This window comes from Hippocampus zosterae, chromosome 6 (genome assembly GCF_025434085.1).
Source record: "Hippocampus zosterae strain Florida chromosome 6, ASM2543408v3, whole genome shotgun sequence".
NCBI lineage: Eukaryota > Metazoa > Chordata > Actinopteri > Syngnathiformes > Syngnathidae > Hippocampus > Hippocampus zosterae.
This window is the reverse complement of record NC_067456.1, coordinates 20,493,009-20,518,397: the sequence shown is the minus strand read 5'-3', so window position 1 is coordinate 20,518,397 and position 25,389 is coordinate 20,493,009. Positions and strand designations below refer to the sequence as shown.

The following is a 25,389-nucleotide window of genomic DNA, read 5'->3' as shown; positions in this document are numbered from 1 at the left end:
TTCATACTCAACAGAGCAGCTGATTATTAAATATGTGTGGATTGCTGGAGATGTGTATTGCTAATTTAATTATGCTTGCTCTGATCAACCAGTTAAAGCATGAAAAATGCTAATGTAAACTAATGTATAGTTCAGGTTTTATCGCCAGCATTATTCATTCTGATGGCTCCGGTCAGATTAGATTGACACAGCAATATTGAACATCCATTCATCCAGCCATTTTCCGATCCGCTTTATCCTCACGAGGTTCGCAGTGGGGGTGCTGGAGCCTATCCCAGCTGTCGGGCAGTAGGCGGGGGACACTCTGAACCGGTTGCCAGCCAATCACAGGGCACACAGAGACGGAACAACCATCCGCGCTCACACTCACGCCCCGGGACAATTTTGAGCGTTTAATCAGCCTGCCATGCATGTTTTTGGAATGTGGAAACCGTAGTACCCAGAGAAAACCCACGAAGGCCGGAGCTGCAATCAAACCCGTGCCTCTGCACTGAGCTCGATACGCTCACCACTCGCCCACTGGTGAACATATAAACAGACAATACACATTTTGGCAGGAGGTAACGATACTTCCACAGTGTAATACTGAAGCAGTGCAATCAATACAAACCATGGAAGGAAGATAATAGACTGTTGGGAAGAAATTAATAGTTACATGAAACAAGTACGGCTTTCAAAGCATTTCATTCATTTTACCAAGTCACTTCATGCATGGCTGTCAGTATGAAGCACGTGTTAAGTGAAGTTATTTCTAAATTCAAATAAATGAATGTAATGTTAAAGCTAAATATATGTTTCGAATCTTGTAAATGCTTTGCCATTCACGCTCTGGGTCTCCGTGGGGTCACGTGACGTCACATTGATGTCGGTCGGTGAAGGTCGCCAGTTGGATATCTGAGTTCAAAGGGTTGTTCACTATGTTCGTGCACTTGTCCTCGTCGAAAGTCGGAAAAGGGAATTTCCACCTTCCCCGACTGCAGCATAAGCTCAAAAAGTACTGCCGTAGTAATGACTCCTTATATGGTATGGGATGTTACGTAAGTGTGATGACGTCAAATAAGTCACAAGACCGCGCGACCTGAGCTGTGTGAGCGAGGGACAGACACAAAGTAGCTGCTCTCACTGTGTAACGTCTTCAAAGCTGGCAAGGAGGCACTCGAGGCAGCATGGCCGCCGCGGGCAACGACGGGCAGCACTTGCCGGACGGAAAAGACAGCGCATTCCTGTGATTCCCTTCGTCTTATAGTCACGGGACGGGAGAGTGCGCCGTAACACCGAGCTCCTCATCTCCATTAACCTACGTCTTACGAGTCACCATTCGTGAGCTCACGTCGAAGCTAAGCTAGCGTGACCGCTAGCTTGGCCGCCTCCGGAGGTGGCAGCTGTTTCGTGGGGGATGTTGTCCGTGCTGTCGTACGGGAGACTGGTTGCCAGAGCTGTCATCGGCGGACTCTCGCAGACGGACGGCCGCGACTACAGCCTGGTGACTGCGAGCTGCGGCTTTGGCAAGGATTTCCGTAAAGGCATCCTCAAGAAAGGAATGTGCTATGGGGACGACGCGTGCTTCATCGCCCGACACAAATCTGCCGATGTTTTGGGTGAGTCACAGACTGCATTATGTTTCTTTATTTCTTGTAGTGCCTTGCTACGGTACGAATGCTTAACAGTAATGCAGTATAACGAATGTTGTTTTGTCAAAATCCACGTGAAAAGCAAGAGCAGTCACATAAGTAGCATTTGTTAGCTGCGAAATCATGCCAGACCAGTCTAGTCAACGATCTGAAATAGGTCCATTTGATATTGAAATTGCCATTTGTACCAGTGTTTCCCAAACTCTATTGAGCCAAGGCGCACAGGCTGTACATAAAAAAGCCAAATGATGATGCGGGTTGGTCGTGGAATAGCGTTCATCGCTGGATAGATGAATCAAGATAACATTCTTCAATTAGTGGAGCCCGGTTTTCAAAGCATACACCGTGAAGCCGTATTTAGCTTCTCTGCTGCAATCCGAATGAGGTGTCAACAGAAGTGAGGTCAGCCCAAAGTGGAAATGCTTTGAAATCCAGGTTCAAGGCCATGCTTTTTTCTGCCACATTCCAATTTCACGATATGGCCTTTTATTAAAGTGAAGAAAGCAACCTTTTAATTCTTTCCTTTACTTATAAATATCGAATTTCTGGGATCTGTGAAAATGTCTTTTTTTATCTTTGTATGCATTTATATGATTTCAGTGTCGTAATTTACATGAGAAACCTTTCCTCTCTTTCTTTTGGCGTTATGTCTTCAGCTGCTGCATTTGCAGATGCTTATAGGCTTTGTGCCTTTGTTTGCGTGAAACACATTGAGTTGACTTGTGTATGAGATGTGCTATTTACATGAATTTGTATTGCTTCCTAAATAATTGAATTCAAAGTATTATACGTGCACGTGGATGTAATCCTGTACGAAAACATTCAAACAATATGAGTACATGGCTGGAATCCTCTCTAATGGATTATAACCAACAATGTTAAGATTAAGATATCCTTAATTTGTCCCACACTGGGGAAATTTACAGACTACACCAGCAAGATTGTGGGTAGAAAGAAGAAAAAAAAACACCGTTCAATTAAGTACAATATAAATACAAAAATTGATCAGGTTGCAATGCTATTTACAATTGTTTTTCACATCATTTAATAAATTTAATATTATTATTATTATATATTTTTTTTAAATTCAGCAGCCTGACAGCAATCTGTAGGAACGAGCGGCGGTATCTCTCCTTCTTGCAGCACGGGTGTAACAGTCTCCGGCTGAAGGAGCTACCTAGTGCTGTCAGGGCGGGTGGGAGGGACTGTCCATCATAGTTGTCGATATCATGTGCAGAGTGGCCGACAACAGAACAGAATTACCTTAGCAATGACAATGTAGGACACCAACCGACTACGACTTTTGCTCTCGGTGCTAGCGGGAATACATGGACCAAGTAGGTAATTGCATTGTGCACGGTTTACAGCACGGCACAGCATCGACTTGCAAACAATAACGCAGCATGTATAGTTTACCGTTCTTTCAATCCCGATGGGTCTCATCTCCACTCCATGTCCGGCCGGCCATTCAGGCACAAAATTTTCTGCATCCTGAGCCATCTGGCTTGTACGCGTATGGTCCGACATACATCTTGCCCACAACCTCCTCTTGCTCCAACTCTTCAAACACCTGGATCCCCTCAGATAAGTTTGAAACGTCGCTTTCCGAATGAATTTCTCACTGGCTTTGTACACTTCCACAGTGAGCCCCGCTATTGTTGTTTTGATGTGATGTCACACTTCCAGGTTTGTCGCTCGTCAGGATCTCACTTCGGAAAACGATTACATTGTCAAATTTCTGAAAGAAATTATTTTTTCATGCTTTATTTAATGTATTTTGTTTACTGTTTTGTTAAGCGCTTTGTTACAGCTGCCGCTGTTGTGAAAGCGCTATATAAGTCAGCATGTATTATATTGTATTGTAATTACTTGTGACACAAAAATATTTTGTTTGCGGTTTTCTAAAATCACTTCACTGTTGACCTTTAATGCAGAGATGGCAGTTTTCCGCAGATACGGGGAAATCGGACGTTTAATTCTTAAATTGATCATTTTTGTGAATCGTCTAAATCAGTTGAGAAAATTTTAGGGGGGGGTCAGGTACCTTATCATCGAGTTTTCACGAGCTCTCCCGATTAGTGTTTCCATCTTCGGATTGTAAACAGCCTTGCGATTCGGCATGTATGTTGTCTTACTTGTTGTGATTGGTCACCCTGTCCAGGCCACGCCCCTTTCCGCATTTTTCATCACTAGCCATCTAGCTGAATCCCACGTGAGCGATTACATGATGACTCAGGCATGAAAAAAAAGTCCCTCTCAGGAAGAAAGTTCCATCAGAACCCAAGTTCTGTGGGGCGGCTGCCTTCCTCTGCCAGTTGGGATGAGGTGGAAAAACGGTGTTGAGGGACGCAGAGAACAATTGGCCACGGCAACCGCCATATTATTAACTCATTCACTCCCAAAGACGTTTTTAGACGTCTTCTCAGACTTGATCCAGAATTGGCTGGTACTGAATGAGTTAACAGTTAACGGTCCTACATGAAAGCTTTTCAACTCTGGCAGGTATGATTTCTTCATTTTTTTTTCATGCCAACACGGGAAGTTGAGAATCAGGATAGCCTCACAGAAGATTTTTTTTCTGAAGTTTGTTGTAAAGCAGCCCACTGTCTATTTTTGGCAAAGGCTGTGCAGACTCCGTCGCCCTCCATGTATGGGAATAACAAGGCTGCTTTTTTTCGTCTAGGAAAATCTATTAGTCTTAAATAACACAGCCAATTCTACAACATAGTCTACTGCAGAATGCAGGTTTTTTTAGGGGGAGGGGGTCATTATGAACAACAGAAACGGAATTGTTGAATTATTTACATTACATACAATCCATATGCATTCATGTAGCGCTTTCACAAGAGCTGCAGCTTGACCGAACAAGGGAACACATTTGTCACACAAGCGTAACAGAAAATTGAACTGCTGGTTGATGAGGTTACCAACATACAAAGGAAGTTTGCTTTTATTCTTTGTAGTCTCATCGGTTTGTTTCTCTTTTTCATCACAAAAATTAAATTGACAAAGCCCAACAGTAAATTAGATACTCACCAAGGTCAAGTCACACCGTATTTTCTCATGATGGTTTGCCCCTCTGTGTGTGCGTGTGTGTGACTGTAGGAGTGGCAGATGGAGTGGGAGGCTGGCGAGACTATGGTGTGGACCCGTCGCAATTTTCCAGCACTCTGATGAAGACGTGCGAGCGCTTGGTGAAGGAGGGACGCTTTGTTCCCAGCCACCCCGTCGGAGTCCTCACCACCAGCTATTTTGAACTGCTGCAGAACAAAGTGCCGCTGCTCGGTGAGTGGCATTGCACAAACGCAGCATCCTCTTCAGCAATGGCCCGCTCCTTTCAATAATAATCACATTATTCAGTTGAACACACTCGTATACTTTTCATATACTTTCTCCATGACATCCTCTGCTGGACTAGACATATAGTTTGTTCCCTTCTGTGTGAGGTCAACATCAAGGGGGAATATATATGTATCACGCATACACCCAACACTTCCTGCTTTATATGGTTTTCAAAATAAGAGTCAAACGAATGACCAAAAGACCCAAAGCTTGTCTGAAAGGCAGAATAGAGTGTTTAAAGGGAACATATTCAAAGGAGTTTATTTTTTTCTATTGTGGTAAATGTTCCAAGTTATATCTGAAACAAAGGTAGTGCTATTGTTTATTTAAAATTCATTTTTAATTATATTATTGATCTTAAAAGCAAATGGTTTGTTTTTAGTTTGAGTTAAAAGAATATCACAGTGCAAAAAAAAAAAAAAGGGCCCGTGGTAGCATCTCTAATCATACTTTGTACCCATTAAATCATTTTTGCGTCCTGACGACAATCAGCCTTCGCCGATGTGGCCGCCGGCTCGGCCTCATCTGACCTTGAGTCTCGTTTGTTCAGTGTGTCTTCCTCTCGGGTTACAGCACCCACCCACCCCTTAAGATTGCTTCAAATTCTTTGTGCGTTTTGATTGACGACATGTTCTCTGCTTTCAAGCATATCACATATCAAAATAGTGGCTTGGATGGTGATTGTTATTGTTTTGTTTAGGTTTTAAATCACCAGGGTGTGAAATGATCTGCCCGTGTTCTGTTCCACAGTTGCTTCCCACTTTGCTTCCTGACAAAGATCTGTGCTAAATCATGTAATATGAGATGCTGAGAAGCAGTACTTTTCCACCTCGTGATCACATGTGCAGTATTGTGCCCTTCCATCGCAGCTAATTCGATGTTCTTTTGAGCCGTCGCGTGCCTTGTATCATGGTTGGGGAGGGAATTGAATGGAAACGGGGGTGAGTCATAAGCGAGAGGCTTTTTGAAGGTTGGTCCCAGAGAACACATTTCGGTGTATTCGTAAATGAGTCACCAGAAGGGTGTGGCTGGATGTCGCCTTGCCTCAACCGCAGACTCGTGTTTTGTTGAACTCCCAGAATGGTGAAATCGCGCATTCTCACACGATGCGATTAGTGTTGTTAAAAATCATTCCAGCGAAGAAGCAGGACAGGGACTCGTAACGTGTTTCCATCACAATTTTTAAAGGACCTTTATCGTGCTATTTTCAGCTTCAGAGAGGGGTTGCTCTCTGTTAATTATTTTGGCTACTGCCATGGCTTGTTATTGTGTAGTGCAGGGGTGGCCATGCTTTTTTGATAGAAGTTCTACTTTTCAAGCCAACCAACCTTCCACGATCGACCGTGACCGCACGTGTACGCAGGCGCGCGCGCCTGCCATGATGAGCAACAGCCATGACGGCCCCTGACACGAACGAAACAGGAAAAAAAGTATATACAAGAGTTCGTGGAAAGGAAATCACCTCCTACCTTAGTGGGAGACCCGGGGCGCACTTTTGCAGAGTGTTAAATGCATGAACATCGCTATCATAACTCGCGTGTACCGTTTTAAAATGCTTCTTCCGGGCACTCCATATTCGCATTGTTTGCCAGTGCCATCGCTGAATTGACATGATGACATCACGTCAATTGGATTGGTTGCGACCACTCGCCATCTCACCTATCCTGAGTCTGATGTTGCTCACCATGGTCCAAGGAATGCTCAGGGAGTTTGTGTGAATGATCAGATGCATGGACAATTAGAGGGAACATTGCACTTGTATCCCTCCTTGGTTGCCCAAGGCGGAACTTTGTTCCAGCTGTAAGCAGAAGTTTCAATCCGGTATTATATGAGCTCATAAAAGTTCATGGATTGAGGTTCTACTGCCAAAGCTAATAATCAGAAAAAAAAATTGGTCTGGTTGCATAGCATTACAAATACAAGGATCAACCATCAAAATGTTGCCTCATAAAGAAAGCATTGGATTCATCCTCTTCAGATAAGTTGGAGATGATAAATGCTCACTTAGCAAAGAAGCACAGATAGATCATGTTGGTTCTTGTAATATTTGCTTTGTAACAGTGTTTTCTTGGTGCGTGCATGTGTGTCTATCTGTGTGTTTGTGCAGGTAGTAGCACAGCCTGCATCGTGGTGTTGGACCGCCAGAGTCACCGGCTGCACACGGCCAACTTGGGGGACTCGGGCTTCCTGGTGGTTCGCGGGGGGGAGGTCGTCCACCGCTCCGATGAGCAACAACATTACTTCAACACGCCCTTCCAACTGTCCATCGCTCCTCCCGAGGCCGAGGGGGCCGTCCTCAGTGACAGGTGCGCACAAAGAGGTGCACTCGGGACAACTCACCGTGACATCGCAACAACAGTAAACTTGATCCCTGCCACCGACTGAGCTCTGGTCCAGCTCACTCGGTGCAAATCATGTCCATAACCATCGGCGCAAAATCCATATAGCGACGTCCATTTGGGTCATCATCACTTACACCCCTCTCTAGATCAGGGAGGAGGAGGGGCAAGGCCGAACAGAGGAAACAGCAGTGCAAACAGGCAACATAGAGTCTAACAAAATGCAAGAGTATACAAATGATTCTTAAGTTGGCTTTTAAGCATTTCAGCTGAGGTAGCTGCTCTAAATCGCGCGGGGAGGGCATTGCAGAGCACTGGAAGCCGACAACTTTTTTTTTTTTGCTCTCTGAATCCCTCAAAGACCAGCGTGTTGTGAACGTAGAGTTCGGGGGTGGAACATACGGTGTGATTGGTCAACGACAGAAAGGTGCTAAGCCGTGTACGATTTTATAAATAAGTCTCATAAGCTTGAAATCCCATCTCAAATGGACCGCAAGAACGTGCAAAACTCCACACAGGAAGGCTGGAGACTGGATCCGAAACTTGGACCGCTGCACTGTGAGCTGGACATGCGAACCAATGCAGCCCTTTTCTTTATCATACACTTGACAATTACTCCAATAAAAGCATTTGTTTTAAACAACCCGCTCTAAAAACTAATTAAAACTACTGAAAATGAACAAAAAATTACAATGTAAAATCCCAAACTATTCAGTAGTGAGCAGGTACTCAAACGTGTCACGAACTGAAGGGGGAAAAATACAACAAAAAACCTTTTGATGTACATCTGGCAGCACCAGCACAAACAAGTTTTTGCCATGGTTTCAGTTTCATATCACCAACTTATGATTTTAAAATGATCTCTTCATGTCATTGGTAGTTGCTTGCATGCTGCCACCTACAAATATCTTTGCGTCTACTTTAGAACCACTCTGAATTGACCCATGCTGAGCTTAAGCAGATTTGCCCACTGAAATGTGCACCGGGGTTCAGACATAAACAAAGAAACACACATTCCACCGTGGTTGCTCCGTGACCGGCTCTTAGCAAAACAGGTTTTGTTCCTCACGCAATGTTTTGTCAATGTACTCCGGAACAGACGATCGGGGTCCACGTGCTGCCGTGTCCCATTGGCTCGCCGTGCCAAACCAGCAGCGGCAGCGCTCTACTCTATATGCCAGAACGGGCTTTGGACGCTCGCCATGCTTTCCCTCTCACCGGGTCAAAGTCTAACAGGCCAAGTCCCCACAACCAGTCCAATCGAGAATCGTGCTGATTGGTTGGAGATAAAAGTGCCACAAGTTATTTTGTTTTGACGTCTTACAAAGGATTAACTCTTTTAATCATTAAAGATGTTGCAATGTGGTATTGACCCTGCATACCCCCCAAAAAACCTTCCAGAAATAGTAAAATATAATGACAGGAGTTAGCGGTCCAGTGAGTTTGTTAAGACAAAGGGCTGGTAAGACTCGAGCGTGATTTGCATTGGGGCCTCTTGTTGCTACCTCCTTTGGGGGTTTTAACGCTGGCTGACTATTTTTGGGAAGAAGAGTTCCTGTCGTGTGAACATGCAAAGTTCCCTAGTCAAGTACATTGTATAAAAAATTTAGTTTGGCAGCTCAGGGGAAATGTGCTCACAACTATGTGTGGGTATTTTATAAGTATTCAATGTACACTGAAAATAAAAGATCACTTAGCAATGCATGCACTTTTCCCTGCCTGACTGCCGTGCGTGCACATCCGCAGCCCGGACGCAGCCGACAGCTCTTCCTTTGACGTCCAGCTGGGTGACATCATCCTCACTGCCACCGATGGCCTGTTTGACAACATGCCTGACTACATGATCCTGCAGGAGCTGAAGAAACTCGAGGTCAGAAGGCTGAACACGCAGTGCCGCGATAGGACGCAGGGGCCGCGCTTCCATTTCTTGTTATCCTTTGTGCTCAGAGCGCCAACTATGAGAGCATTCAGCAGACTGCCCGCAGTATTGCGGAGCAGGCCCACGACCTGGCCTACGACCCCAATTACATGTCACCTTTTGCACAGTTTGCCTGTGACAACGGACTCAACGTTCGAGGTGAGTGTCAACAATGAGACACCCTAAAAATGGTGGCACTTGTAATTGCAGACCTGTGGATTAACCCACAATTGAACATGGAAATTGATTTGGTCATTTAGATTCATGTATTATAAAAAAAAAAAGCCATCAATAAATACACATTTCATGGTTACGCATCTAATGTCAAGATTTTTGATGTGTGTATCCAGGAGGGAAGCCAGATGACATCACAGTGCTGTTGTCCATAGTGGCAGAATACGCTGACTAGGTTCAACACTAGACTATGACTGGATGGACTGCTTTGTCTCCTGCTGGACAGGATGAAGGACTCGGGATGCCAGATGTTTTGGTTTTTTTGCCCTCCCAGCATGCCACAGCTGTTCTTTACCCCAAACCTTAGCTGACCAGGTGGATGTAAAAACAGCAGCAGGCCCCCCAAAAAACGTTGCAAACTGCAATGCTCCCACTGTAATTTTTGTGCGAGCAATAGAAGTCACATGATGAAGCGTCTTTGAGTGTTTAGGGCAGACCAGGGAGGGGATTGGACTCTTGAAAATGTTCGAGAGGCCCCGTTCTGGGCTGCCAAAAGGGAAGTTTACGCTTCATCTTCTCTGTTGAGAAAGGTGCTTGCACATGGTGTGGCATCCTTCAGGCTGGTTAAATGGGTGCGTGATTATTCGGAAATTTTATATATGGGTGCAGAGAGCAGATGTTTTATAGTTTGTCGTCCTTGTATCTTTGCAAAAAAACCTTCCTTCCTGGGGCAGGTTGAAACAATTTGATTTTGGGAACTGCAGCTGCCTTTCATATATGTAATATTTAATACAGCGAGGCGCTGACATAATCACTTTCTATTCCATCAAACGTGGTTTCCCTTTAATCCCAATGCTGCTGTGATTGTGGTGTTCGTTTGTGGGTATGCGGAGAAATTGTGGCAAATTGTATGAAGAGGATGTGAACGCTGAAGGCCCCGCGCTGGTCACTAATCGTGTGGAGGCTTTAAACGCACAACGCTGAAGACTCATGGGGGATAAAAGCAAGTGTATTATTATTTTTTTAACTTTATTTAACCGGATAGTTGACTTAAAACATCAGTCGGCATTTTCTATTTGTTCCCAGGGCACCATAAGATGTTTCTTTTTACATGTGTTACATATTTTAGATAATGAATTTGCTGCACCTTTTTAGTCAATTCTTTGTGCTGTGTGATAATGATGTGCCTTGTATCAGCTGTTGATACTGGCACACATAATTCCTTGAAAATATTCCTTCTGTGCCAGTTTGTGAGCACGAAGCGTCAAAATGTCCTCGTCTTGCCCCACTTGTCTTAAATAAATGAAGTTTTACCAATACGATATGTACTTTCCGAAAATTAACTCTGCTCAAGTCGGTCACAAGCTATGAGGAAGAGTGATTAAGCCATCTGGGTAAGATTACAAGATTGCACTAAAGAAAATTGGAAGACAAAAGGGAGGCAGAATAAAGCAAAGCAATGAATGCCACGTTGAAAAGCATTGCAACATGTCTGGAGGACAATTTTAAGTAGCCTGAATGTGACCACGCAATTTTCCCGTCGGGTGGTACGGCTATGCCGGACTATGGAGCAATTGTTTCTTCCCGCCCAGAAGAACTTTTCTTCGTCCTCTAGACAAACGAGCACATGTCTGTATATTTTGGGTGTACACGTCAATGCGCAGATCTGCTGTACAATATTGAAATTAAAAAAATGGTATTTATTGATATTGAGGCATGACTGTGATGTGTTTCAGTTGCAGACACACAAAAATATACACTCTTAATCTCAACATTCGCCTTTTACTGTTGCATAAATGCTTTGAATTTCATAAGCAATAAATAACCGCAGCAAATTTAATAACTACATCCTTGAAAGAATGCGTGAACCAGGAGGTTTGAAAACAGATCGATAAAAATGAGGACTGTGAACAATTAGACAAAGGAATTAACTTACAATAAATACATTTAGGGAACACTTTTTTCTCCCTTTTTTAGTACTCGGGGCTTCCTGCCGAGTATTTGTCTTCCTCCATGTCACTGTCGCAAGCCAAAACAGTCACACACTCATCATCCTGCTCTGATGACAATCCCCGGAACAGGAGGGAGCAGACCTTTGGAAGCAAAACGTTTGTTAATGCAACCGATGCAATTCAACATGTCAAAGGGACTTTGCACTATCACACCTGTCAAGTCAGCACAGCATAGCAGACAGAAAAAAAATGGAATTCCCCAGCCAATATGAATCTCACATCTCAATGATTGCATTAGAATCTAACTTCGCTGTGAACAGAATTGCTGTAATTTATTCAGCACCTTTGTAATTTCAAGGTGCTCAAGAGTTGGGTCATTCACACCATGACAGTCCCCCTACCACAAGCGTCCTGAATTGTGGCCCTCAATCACTTTGAGCCAAAACTGGATGTGACTCAGTTTATTGTTTCACGTTGGATTTTTATGTGGATGATGAGATGTGCTGCAGTTTCCCTCGTGTGCTATTGGGAACACTTACCGCGGAGGAAGCGGGACTCGCAGTCACACAGGGGTTGCCAAGTCGAAGAAGCTTGCGGTTATGAAGCTCTAGCAGAGGGGTTGACGGAATGGTGGGGCTGCCCTGGCTGGATGCAACCATTTTCATGCCAGCACAATGACTGAGGCGTTGATCTCTGGCTGCAGCATCTGTACGCCTGTCAACTCAAACATGTTTCTTGTTGAACAACAGGAATATTTTCGTAAAGAATATCATCAAAAAGGGCACTCAATGAAATTGTCCACATTTTCAAACATTTGTGTGCTGGTTGTGTTGAGTTTTGTCAGCTGATGGACAGGCACTGTGCATTCAACTCAGAACATGTCTTGAGAGAATAAGCAAACATGACGATATGCCAATGGCCAAGAAGAGAGTACTAACGGTTTCTGTGATATTACGGAAAACTGGAAACGCATAATGGAAAAGAAAGACATAAAAGATCTGGTACCATTTTTACAATAGGTGAATCTTATTACAGAAAGTATTTTTACAGAAGAATGCTGTTAAAAGGGCAACATTTAAAAGCATTTACAAACAGAAGTCTTTTAGACATTTACAAATCCCAGATTTCCTCCCACATTCCATAAAAAACCCCATGCAGGCCAGGTTAATGGAACACTCATAATTTTCCCTAAGTGTGATTGTGAGCGCGAATGTTTGTCAATACATGCAACCAGTTCAGGGTGTACCACGCCTACTGCCCGAAGACAGCTGTTTTAGGCTCCAGCAAGCCCACGATCCCTGTGAGGATGAACAGATTAGAAAATGAATGGAAAAGGGAGATGTAGGTTCATCTAGTTATTGACACACCTTAATTGAACTGTTGTCATTTAGGGACATTGAGAAAAAACGTCTACATAGACATGAAAGCCAACATTTGGATTCTGAAAAATTTGACCCAAGGATATACAGGCTGAACATAAGGGGTCTTAAGAGTGACCCTTGAGGGACCCCATGTCATGGCCATTCGATCAGACTTTGCTCAGTAGACTGTGTAGTCTAAACAGTATAAATATAGGATTACAGCAAGTAGTAACTAGATAAAATATTTGTAGTATTTATTTGCATATTATTTGTCACTGTCTTGTGACGCTTGTTAGGGTTACTTACACAAGCGCAGTTTGGGCGTTTTACTCGCTCCTTGAAAGTAAACACAACCTAACTGGATGTGTTTCATTTGAAATGTACATGTCCACAAAAATCGGCTAACTACATTGAAGCAGAATTGGCTCCTTGGGCGTGGAGTGTAAATCAAGCCTGAGGTGGAGAGCCGAGTGGGGGATTACTTGCAGTCAACCTTCCAGAACAGGCCCGTCAATGTGCCCTACTTGTCTCCTTCACAGATGCAAGGCTGGCTGTAACACTACACCTACTTAAGAATCTAAAAGGAGCCAATGAGAGCCAAGTATCATGACTGGGTGCCAGGAGAGAAGCTCAGGTAGAGCCCAGTGGGAAGATTGTATTAAACTGCTAATACGCAATCGCAGCAGACCTAGACCAACAATGGTGAGATCTCTCCAAGTGTCACAAATATCGCACGTGGAGTTTCATGGTGGTTTCTTTTCATCATACCTCGGTGAATTTGGGTCTGGGGTATTTGTTGGTTGGGAGGGGCCTCCGCTGTCAATCAAGGTAGCCAGCACCAAAGTGGCCTCCAGGACCGTGTCCTCCACAGAAAAGCACACAGGCCTATAAACACGCAACAGTGGCTGTACTGAGAATCACAGAAATACATGTAAAAACAGAACATACATTATTTTAGCCAGAGTGCATTTAAACGAGTCCAAAAAAAACACATTATTTTGTCATGCGTTGTGCCAAGACTCACTTTCCTGCAGCATCAAATTGGACTGAAACAGCTAGGCATTGCATTTCCGCAAAAGAGAGAAAAGCCTTAAAAGACAAAAAGGTTCAAGTTGTCATGACGTGTCATTTAAGAGCACATGCGATAGATCTCACGTAAAAAAAAGAGAAATGCAGACAAAGAGCAAGCTGGCAGTAAGACACATTCCAAGATTACATTCGGGACGGACGCAAGTTGTGGGTGTTAATGCAGGTCAAGTCTGCTTAATTGGACTAACGCCGTGGCCGTTTAGCCACATTTCCAGAGGGCCAATCAAGTACCTTTGTGTTTTCAAAGTCAAGTTCACTTGTGCTATTTGGATTCTGTTACAAATAATTCACTATGTACAAGGGCTGAACATTTCATTGAATTCAAATAGACTTCGCACTGTAGCAAAATTGAAATTTCAAATTGCAAAAGGTAGCAATTTGAAACAAAACAAAACACAAACGCCTGCTTCATTCCAGTCAGCATGATTATTTGTAGACATTGTGTAGTCTATTTGTAGATATCTACAGTATCTACATAAGTTCAGTGCTTAACTGCGGTCCAAAAAACAAAAAACATGACGTGATAAAGCCAGTGATTTGTTTGGATTATTGTTGTCATTTAAGTTATGGCTGAATGATTTATGTTTCTGCCAAATTTGTTCGGTAGAATTTCAAGAAACCTATAGAATCATCTTTTGTGAAGAGGTGGATAGCCCTTTGCGACCATACTGACTTAACCTTTTTGTTCATAATGGTGGTATTTTTTTAATGGTGATACTTGCCACAATAAATTTGCCAACCACTGCGCGACAGTGTATGTGCCCTGTGACTGAATGGCCTGTGGTCTCGCTGTAAATCATTTGTAATAGGCTGCAACTTGCATCAAGCCAAATGAGGACGAGCAGTATAGAAAAAGGATGAAGGCATGTGTAATAGTATCACTTAAGCGACAGTAACTTCCATGACAAACCTGGCAGCATACTGTAATGCAGCGAGCCAATCACATGCACATACCGCACCCACACCCAAACATTTGACTCTCATGTGACGGGCGTCCACAAATAGCGGCGTTACCCTCAGCTCCTTCAGACAGAAGGTTATGGCCGAGTCTTCTCCGGATAGAAAATAGTCAAACTCGTCAGGGTGTAAGGCCATCTCGGTGTACGTCAACTTCATGTGATCTGCGACAGAAGCGCAGCCAATTGCAGTCAGGCCTTTGCGTCAATCTGATCCCTCACATGAAGTCATCATCGAGTGCCCATTTTACAATATGACTTCCTCAAGAGGGCCAGCGATAGACTACCATGTAACATTAGTCACCATTTCTTCCATCATGGTAATTCCTCAGACTGACTCGGCTAGGAGTTATGGAGAGGGTGACTTCCTCCTGAGATCTTTGGAAATGCATCACCATACTCGCAAGAAGCCTGCAGAGAATAGCAGAAGAAATTGATTACATATGCATGCCTAAACAAGCACAGGACGTTTTGTTCAATGCTGCTGCTGACTTCCGCAATTAATGTGATGATGATTTGCCAGCTTCTTAAGCTTTGTTTTTGTGATTTTTAAAAGGGATGTCAAGTGAAAAGTTTTCAATGTTCAATGCACCTCCACTAGTTTGAATGCAGCTTTCTGCTTCATATTACAATATGAATTAAGCAGCAAAATCTACCCGTTTTAATCCAACTCAGGGGTCGATTGAAAATGACATCACGGTTGCTCGGGGCTCAGGTAAGGAACACGATTGGTAGCGCTCGCGAGTGGTTTCGATTCTATTTGGCTGACAGAACTTTCTGTGTTAGCCTTGGTTGCTCTGATTTCCCCAACAGGGTTCAATTCAGGGACCTCCCTTTGAGTTAAATGGTCACAGGCTTGGTGGAGCCTATCCCAACTGTCTTTGGGCAGTAGGTGGGGTACACCCTGAACTGGTTGCCAGCCAATTGCAGGGCACACTTAGACAAACAACCATCCAAAAAACTAATCCTGCAGACTTGGCCCCCCTGCCTCCTTTTCTAAAGCCAACAGTCTCGTACTTCGGTCTTAAACTGGACAGTGATTTTAAATTGGACCGGCAAATCGTGCTGTTGTTAAATGCAACTTCTTTCATCTTGAGCAGCTGACTAAAATAAAGCCCATCAGGCGTATCCAGTTGGTCCAAAATGCTGCTGCCTAACTCCTAACCATAGCTCGAAAGAGGGAGCACATAACTCCTACTCTGGCATCCCTTCACTGGCTCCCTGTACATTTTAGAGCTCTTTTTAAGATACTTCTATTTGATTTAAAATCTTTAAATGGCCTCGCCCCACCTGACCTCTCTGAGTTCCTTCACCCCTATGCACTTGCCCAATGCCTCAATTCTGCAGATAAGAAACTATTAGAGATACCGAGGACAAATAAAAGACTCAGAAAGTCTGTCATTTTTAATTTGAAGCATGTACACAGCTTATATAATTATTGCCGACACTAGTCCGTCACCGTTCCATGATTACAAATCACACACAATGAACTAGTTTTTGCCCCTTCCGATATGGAAGTCAATGCTCTTTTCTGATTATCTTTTTTTATTTACCGGTAAGTATTTTATATTTATAACATGAAAGACCTTTTCAGAAAAATACCTACTGCAATTCTGACATGACTGCCATATTAGCCTCGTTTATCATTTAATGTCACAAGGACGGAATTTGTCGGGTGAACTTGAACCAAGTAAAATCTGTGTTCAATATACGTATGTACGAACGAACGGGCAGACGGACAGACAGACAGAGAGGTAGACAGATAGATAAATAGAGCACAGACAGACAGAAGTGCTTGCCTAGCAGGACCCTTCAGCACATTGGAACAAAGATGAGAATCAAACACAGCCTGTAGAGCTCCACTCTCCTGGTAATATATGTTGTGGGTTTTTGTGATTCCTAGGGGGAAAACGATACCCAAAACTAAGTGAGAACACAGTGCCACCGCGTGGTGAAAACTTGTACAAATGGCATAAAGGAGACGATATCCCACCGTGCCGACAGACAAACTGGATCTTTACTGTGTCTTTGTGGGGGCTGAATGATATCTGACATCGCTCTACATTACGCTCAATTGAAGTCAAGCATCGGAAAAGTGGTAACAGAGACTTTAAAGCAAATTGGAAACAAAAAACAGCTTTTCTATTAATCTTGGTAGGGATATATTAATATGTTTTCAATCGACCCTTTCTTATGTAGTTGTATTACCTTGATTTGCAGCTTGCATTTAATGGATTCACTGGCCTGCGCTGATGCCAGGCTGTAGTTGTAGAAGAACATTGGTGAAAAGGAGAAGCAGATATATGCAGACTGGGATGAATTCACTGATCTCAGAGCCAGCTGTTTATAAAGAAATAAAAATATGTTGACTATTTATACCGAAAGAAAGATAAGACACGCCAGCTATTATAGAGCCCCACTTACCCCTTTGACCGTGGGATCCAACCACAGCCCATGTCCAATTCGTGAAAGGGCATGAATGGCCTTTCCAAAAGCTGGAATAGATATTAAGACGGTCGTGTTTTTTTAATCAGTTTTCTGTGAGTCAGCTAAGTAGTAAGATACACTACAAAATGGAATTAAAACCCTGCTCGTATGATTGGTGTCGTGATAGCATGTTCACACGAGCTAGCGTTAACTTGCTAATTTAAGGATACAGTAGCTTGTAGAAAAGATAGCATAAGAACAGAACTTAAAAGAAAGCAGCTACAACTCCAGTTGAATAAATAAAATCCAAATTTGGCAACTGAAGTTCAGTATTTAACTCGCTTGGACAAAATATTACCTTTTATACAGTTTCCTTCAAGAGTGCAGTTCATTTTCACAGTGACTGCTTGCAGACTCGAGACAATCAAAAGTGAATTGGAACATGACTTTAACCATGAGTAAAAACAAGGTACTGTATTTCCGAATCATCTCTAATTTTATATATGTATATATATAATTGCAGCCTGTACTGTAATAGCATTGCTCCAGAATGTTAAGGATAGCAACCACATTGAACACCGGTTATCTGTAAATATATTTATATAATTATAGGAATATAGGAGTTATTGCATCAAATTAATCTGAATCTTGCAAAACATGAACATTTGTATCACAAACAATTGGAAAGCCTATTGATGTCATTTGTGAATATCCTGGAATATAAACAAATAAAATATTGATAAATATCATATTGAATAACATTTTGTTGAAAATGGCACTCCACAAAAAATATATTTTATTCATTCACAGAGAGAAATTATATAAAAATAACAAAATACAATAATTTGCAGCTCCTTTTCAACATATGTTCAATTGAATACACTATGAAGGCAAGATATTTAATGTTCAAGCAGATTTTGTTGCAAAAAGGTTGCCGTGGATGAAACACTCGACTCAAGGTGCATGTCTGGGGCGTTGGCCCCATCCTTGCACGCCCCTGCCTGTGACAAGCATCAAGTTAGATTTTTTTTTTTAGCCTGTGGTAATCGGGTCCATTTTGAACATTAAATGATTTGACAGTGTCGTGTATTCAGTAAATATAGCTTGAAGAGATTTGCAAATCGTAATGTTTCTATTTGCATTTTACACAATGTCCCAACTTTATTGACTGGACTCAACTGGGGTGCGTAGAGCAAGATTCGAGAACACAGAGCAAAAATTAAAATGTTCAAAGAACCCACTCATTTTACACACTTTATTCAGCATCACGTCCAATATACATTGCAATAACACAAAATGGAAAACAAAACAAGTAGCAACCTTAGAGGGTGGATTACCTGGACACCAATTTCAGAGCATATTGCTTGATGATGTTTGAAATATGCACCAAATCTGTGCAAATACAGTGAACACCGGTCCGAGGAGGTCATGGTAGGTGAGAAAATTCTGACATGATCATCAAGTCTAACCATATACTGTATATCACATTCACCCAAAATGTACATTGTAAATGATGTCCATCACCTATTCAACTCATTCAACCCTGATTGCATGTGCCAAAAATCAGTGTATTGGTTTTGATGCCATGGCTTAGTCATGGGCAAGTTTATTATTTATTGAGGTGGAAAGGGACATTTTTTGACTAGTGTACTCTAAACGTCTTATGCAGGATTGTGTCTTTCTTCGATGACAAACGGTGTTTGTGTCAACTTCATGCATAAAGAGAATTAAAAAAACAAATCCTGACCTTAACGTGATACATGCTGTCGAAATGTGCATCGGGAAAAATTGAAGATGAAAGTTTTACCTTCCAATCTACCTACAGTCCTCAGCATCTAAACCCAAACAAATGTGAAACATATTACCCACAGAGAAAGCCCAATGTGCAACAACATACTAACAGCTAATCCAATTCAACAACGGAGCCCTGAAACATCTCCGCTTTGAGAACCGAACAACCAGATTGAGGTAAATGCAGATGCCACAGCAGTACACACTACACAGCCAGAATAATAACAGCTTGTACAATTTTTTTTTCACCCCGCCCACGGATCCTTTTTAGTTGCGGTAGTAGAAAGAAATCATTATTGAGGAAGAAAGACCATGAGGAATATTAAAAGTCTATCCCATCGAGTGTTAATTGCAACATTAGAATTGAATCCTGAGAAGTTGGCACAAACCGAGTGTTTAATGTTAGCCATGCGTGTGCAAGTCAATATACGAGACAGTGGCTCTCAAAGCAGAGTGAGCTGTTCCGTTCACAATGACAAATAGCAACGAGACGCAAGAGTTTGAAGGGATCATGCACGCTTGAATCTTCGCGAGACCCTCGCGTAGATAGATAATGCCAGCAGGTTGGAGTGTGGGGGACCCAAAACAAAACAAAGTAAGTGCCACAATAAAATGTCCTCTCTTTCTGAACAGGAAGCAGAGTGAAGAAGTTAAGCCAATAAAAGGCAACAGTGAGTCTTGAAAATCCACACTCACATCGATGAACGACGATTATGCTGGGCTGGCAAGTACAGAATGTCGCTGAGAGGGCAGGCGGTGACGTAAAGGTAACAGGCTTTCGTTTGTTCGACTCCATCTTGACCATTAAATTGCATAAGAAACCTGGTAGTATAAAGTAGAAACTGTTCAGCAGCAGATAAAAAAAGCAAGTTAATTTACAGTAGTGACATATTTTACATCATTAGTTTTCCAAAATAAATAAAATTAAATATACAATTCCAGGTAGGAAGTAAGTGAATTTCGCTGGTAGTGTTTCTCAAATTTGCTCGTCTTGTCACAAACCACAACCGCTTCTTGAAACCAGGTTGAAGGCCAACCAATTCCTTTTGTCTTGCGAAATAAGGGCCACAGAAGTCGGACCGTTTCCCTAAGGAGGCGTTTCCTTCAACTGCGGGGAGAAAAAAAAAAGATTAATTCCAGTTGTGTCCTACATGAAATGACATGAGAATTTTCCGTGATATTTTGAATTACAAACATTTTTGAATCGACCAAGTGCAGATTCATGAATCTCACGTTTTGAGATGACAAAAATCGCTCTGAGGACATTGGGACATTTGTGAAAACATGTTTTCGGTTGCAACACGTTATCGCTGGAAAAAAAAAACCCACAACTGACTGGTCACTGAATATCGCCTCATCCGTCGAGTAGTTATTGTGCTGATGAAGAGGTTGCAAATGTCAAAACATTAAAAACATCCAGGTGTGCAACACGCAGAAATCATTGGGAAAACAGGTGCGGTTTTGGTGCCAAGTCTGTCGAATACTAGTCGTTTGACTATGTTTTCAGAAAACATGAGGCGTGACATTTCATTCTACAATGACATCATGACCAGTTCTAAATGGCAACATCGCAGAAGTATAAATTCAACGACGTGTAATTGAACACTTTTTGCATTCTTACCCTAGAATTCACAACGTCTTTTAGTCAAAGGCCATCTCTTGACTTTTTCTTACACAACGAGCCACTTTTCTCTTGAATTCACCATTTGGGTCCTCCCGCCACTCTTTCTGGGAACGAAACATCCAACTTTGAACGCCAACATGTCAAGGATGACTCCAGACAAAGGCTGAAGAAGGTCTTCCCAGCATGAGAAGTACACACAGTTCAACTCACCGCGGCATCTACGTTAGCTGGTGAATCGCTGTTGGGGTCCGCCAACATGGAGATAACGCTAATCATGATTGTCTCAACCGTATGGATGGGCAGCCAGCGCTCTTCGGGCTTCTCGTAGCCAAACTTATCCTCTCCGGGCTCATGCAGGATGGAGATGCACACATCCCCATTTTTTGCAACTGTTTGGGTACACATGTGAGAAGAATTGTCTGTTTAAGGTTGACTTGAAAGCTTAATGCGGAGAATGCAGAGGAATGCAGCACGATTGACAGGTCATGTGATGACATGGTTTTTTTTGTGTAAATCCAAATTGAATGTCTCTGCAATTAGAAGTTGACAATAAAAGATTAATCGCATCAGACCCACTGTGAACATTTTTTAAATTACGCGAGTTATTTATTAACCAATCAATCAACCCTTGTTCTGCCTGAATAATTTGATTTCCACAGACATATTGGTATGCTTCCAGCTTGGTGATGAGAGTTTGGAGAAGGCCCTTTTCTGTTTCAACAGAAGTGTGGCCAGTGTGCAAAGCTCTCTTGGGGAATGCTGGGATGAGTTTGGGTGAACTTTGGTGAAGTAGAGCAGAGACATCCAACGTCAGTATCCTTTGACCTCATAAATGTTATTTTGGAATACTATTGGACACAAACAAATCAAAATAGACAAAATCGAGATACTATGGAAAAAGGTCCACAGATCATCCAAACCTAGCATTTACCGTTCGGGTGCCAGATTTCAGTTATGAACTTCATCTTTGGAGGTCGAAGAGGGTAATCATACGGGAAGGTTAGATACGCTTTGAAAAATCCCCCTTCACTGCAATAGAAAAAATTATAAAGTGAAATGGTTTGGAGAAAAAATATATATAACGGAGAATGTGTCGAATAAGTGCTGACTTACAAAAGGGTATCTTGGGGTCCAATAATCACAACTTCCCATTTATATATGTCGTCATCATCTATTAGACCTGCCGAAAAACCCTCCACAGGGTTCTTGTTGAGCTCTGAAATAAGAGACAGAAGGGACGTTTTAAATGAGCAAATCTAACATTCACGGTAGAGCACCTTCATGACAGTTATGTAAATAAATGCTGCTCACAAACAAACTTGAACTTCCGCGGCACATTAACAAATGACAGAGGAGGAGCCACATCAAATTTACAACTCAGGCAGAATTTGGGGAAAAGTCTTTCAAAGAGACGAGGCAACAGCAAATCTCGTGACCCCTCAGTTTTGCAAGCAGCACAGGGTTTACTCTTGGCAGGTTTTGATTTTTCTTTGGCCTTCTTGCAACACTGATTTCAAAAGATGGAGCCATCACTATGGATTTTGAAATGCATTGTTTGACAAATAAATGCCCAAATTCAGTACGCACACAATTATTTCTTGATTAATATATCAAATTATTGCGAGAACCACCTTAAACACCAAGGCCTCTCTTGGAAGAGTTGTTCCAATTGTATTACTGACAATGTTTTTGCTCGACGGTCTCTTTAGAGCAACTGGTGGCAAGTAAATTTATTAAGCAATTCGCACAGTGCCTTAAAGGACATTGACGACTAATAGAAGTTAAAACAGGGTGTTTTGTTGATTTCATTTTTAAAAAGTGGTTATTTTAAGATTATACTTGTCTAACTAAAGTCAACGTTAAATCCCAGGTGAGAAACTTAAGGCCCGGGGGTCAGGTCCAGCCCTCCACTTCATTTTATGTGGCCCCTTTTCAAAGAAATTCTTCAACAACAACATTTTTTTCTCCAAGATAGGCAGCCATCGGCAAGTGCTCTTCAAGAGCCGTGCGTTTTTTGTTGTTTTTGTCCTCGTTTTGTCACATGGTGTTGTTGTTACGTCGTGTGGACCTATGTGGATTGTTTTCAGCATTTTTGGCCATGGCATTCATCAAAGAAGAAGAATCTGTGCTTGGTGGTTGCACCTTCTCGGCAGCACATGCGTACCAGCACTGATTTCTTGATTGGGAGGAATGTCGGCGCCATTTGACTGTCGTTGCTGGACATCCCCAGGGCGCTTGTGTCTTGCGCCTGAAGTAGGCAGCATTTTCACAGCCCCGCTTTGTTCAGCGAAAAGGTCAGTGCTGATGGACAGTCTGTAGCTGGATGGATGCATGGATTGAGGAGCCGACGATGAAAAGAAAGGAGCGTCTGCGTGAAGCGCCAATGCGTATGTGGAGCTGGGAATCGCGGCTTGGAATTGAAGCGGATTTACATGGGACAGGAGATGAGAGCCAATCTCGTTTCGTTAATGGACGCTACAGCTTCTTGTTGCTTTCAAACTTAGCTTGTAGCAAATGTGTGAACATTGCAGCATGACGTCTTTGATCCACTGGTGAAAAGGATAATTTGATCGCTCCTCTTTCATCTATAACTGCTTCAGACAGCAAAGTGTATGCAGGAAAGTGGTTGTGATTGCACAATTGTCTGTCTCATGTGTTGTTTTGTATTGTCATTTTTTGTAAACTTTTCTTTTGATTGCGGCGCGGACACCCGCAGCGGCTCCTCTTGTTTTATATGAGAGGGAAACATTTTTTTCTGTGCTGTATGTTACATGTTACACATACAGTAAATTTGACAATAAAGTTTTATCCAATCCAAATCTGATGATTCTTGCTAAAATCTCTGCCGGAATTTCTAAATGGGGGTCGGGGGAGCTTTTTTACAGCAACTTGAATAATTGTTGAACAAACCATCATCATTGCCATCTGATTTCAAAAGTAGTTATCCATCAGTTGTTGTGCATATGTAATAATATGAGAATATTCAAAATATGTCTGGTCGCACAGGCATAACGGACCTCTGCAGTAAACCGTCACGACAATGTGGTCTGCGACAAAAATTAGTATGACATCCCTGCTTTCTACATCACCTGTCCAGGTTGAGATTATGATCTTGACATCTTGTGGGAGTTCCATTTTCCCCACTATATCGCTGCTCACCACTGTGCTTTTTTTTTGGGGGGGGGGGGGTTGATTTCACAGGTTTGAAGTCCATTCACAAATACACAAAACCACACCGACGCACACACGTATTCATATTAGAGGTCTCCAATTTGGTGTACGTGGATACCAGATAGCCCCCGAGGACCACATGAGTAGCCCGCGGGTAAGAGATTTTTGATAGCATTTTGGACTGGGGTGAAGGCAGATTTATCGGGAAAGTCATTGTGCAAGCTGCAAGCATCGTGCGCCCGCGCTGCAGCTTTGTAAATGAGTGGGACTCGCATTGTTTCAAGCATCCCGTAGAATGCTGTTAATATAGTCGATGGCTGTCAAAGAACGCCACCTGGACAACAATTTGTTTGCGATTCGGAGTCAGCACGAACGAATTGCGTTGGTGCACATAAAGCAAACGCTCGGACGAGAAACATTGAAAATAATCCCATAAAATAGTTCATTTGTAATTTGACACTCTGAAGTCTTACATTTACAAACGCTGCGATTTGTAATGCTGTATCATCTGCTAAACATGATAAAGGTGATCGGTCCCTGAACTGGTAATTCCTTTGTTCTGTCAGCTAACTAGTGACGAACTCGCTAGCCCGTTAGCAAGGCTACGTTGCGATTGTGTTTTAGTTTCTGAAATGGTTAGTCAACCTATTAACTATGAAAATTCGGTTTGTCGTCCGACGCTAACAGCTATGTGTTACTGCAACCAGAAGCCACTGTGTTATATTTACATCTCTGAGCTTCACACGATAGCTTTGCGTGGCAAGGACCCGAACGTAGCTTATACCTAGGTAAACTTTACATTCGACTACTTTCCCCGCCGTGCACAGTGATAATATTTTACCTGCAAGCTGTTTTCGAAGAAGCAACGCTGATTGTTCGGTCATGGTATGTGTACGTTATTGAAAAATCGGGTTTTCTGAATCCTCCCACAAAAATTAAAGCTAGCCCAGATTTGCTGCCTGCTGCCGATTTCCCTCTCTGTTTTGACACACGGTTTCAGCTGCTGGTTTGGGCGTATGCGCATGCGTGCACCTAATCGAGCGCTTGCGAGTGTCTGACTGCGAGTCCCCATCGCATTCAAAAAGATGACGTTTTCTCCTTCAGCTTCGCCCATACCGATGTGACCGTGTTGGAAAGTCCATTTAGTCATTCCAGTTCACGGAATGAACAAAATAAATATAAGGGAGCCATGGCAAGCATTGGAAATAAGATACAAGATAAAATGCGTTTTTAGTTATTAATATTTTGCTCAGCAAATGTGGCATCCCAAAACAATGAAATGCTATTTGTGGTTCTCTAAATGTTATAGTCGTACAATAGGCTACTTGCTTACAGTACTGTCTGAAGATGTTTTAACCCTGACTTTATCTTACAAAACAAATGTATATCGACAGTGCCATGTTTTGACGGCGTAAGAATGCAAAAAAAATTAACCCCACATTCTTTGGCTCGAACGTGTGACATTCAGTGCACTTGTAAAAGACACAATTCAAATGAATGTATGCATAATTGTAACTGCACAGTTCGGTATCAATTTGAAGGGAGTGTTACCGATTTAGATTGTTTTCTCTTATGCGCAGTGGTTATTTTGCCGTGACCGACAACGCAGTGAAT

General features: G+C 42.5%; 3 protein-coding genes across 3 annotated transcripts; 1 reads left to right on the top strand and 2 right to left on the bottom strand.

The window, feature by feature from the left end:
• Positions 1-828: 828 nt before the first annotated feature.
• pptc7a (protein phosphatase targeting COQ7 a) lies at positions 829-11,111 on the top strand. Its single transcript, XM_052068341.1, has 6 exons — positions 829-1,598; positions 4,737-4,916; positions 7,081-7,279; positions 9,059-9,182; positions 9,260-9,389; positions 9,581-11,111. Exons 1-6 carry the CDS (start codon positions 1,397-1,399, stop codon positions 9,637-9,639), a joined length of 894 nt encoding a protein of 297 aa, XP_051924301.1. The 5' UTR covers positions 829-1,396; the 3' UTR covers positions 9,640-11,111.
• A 126-nt stretch (positions 11,112-11,237) lies between these two features.
• rad9b (RAD9 checkpoint clamp component B) lies at positions 11,238-17,647 on the bottom strand. The gene is made up of 11 exons (XM_052068407.1): positions 17,548-17,647; positions 17,187-17,257; positions 16,971-17,102; positions 16,756-16,870; positions 16,562-16,661; positions 15,067-15,173; positions 14,821-14,927; positions 13,742-13,806; positions 13,486-13,602; positions 11,896-12,070; positions 11,238-11,497 (listed from the first exon to the last, which is right to left on the bottom strand). Exons 1-11 carry the CDS (start codon positions 17,579-17,581, stop codon positions 11,378-11,380), a joined length of 1,143 nt encoding a protein of 380 aa, XP_051924367.1. The 5' UTR covers positions 17,582-17,647; the 3' UTR covers positions 11,238-11,377.
• Positions 17,648-18,430: 783 nt separating this feature from the next.
• Positions 18,431-24,797, bottom strand: LOC127602303 (ubiquitin-conjugating enzyme E2 G1-like). The gene is made up of 6 exons (XM_052068386.1): positions 24,617-24,797; positions 21,718-21,820; positions 21,536-21,633; positions 20,815-20,993; positions 20,602-20,708; positions 18,431-20,088 (listed from the first exon to the last, which is right to left on the bottom strand). The coding sequence occupies exons 1-5, from the start codon at positions 24,657-24,659 to the stop codon at positions 20,622-20,624; spliced, it is 510 nt and encodes a 169-aa protein (XP_051924346.1). The 5' UTR covers positions 24,660-24,797; the 3' UTR covers positions 18,431-20,088; positions 20,602-20,621.
• Positions 24,798-25,389: the final 592 nt, after the last annotated feature.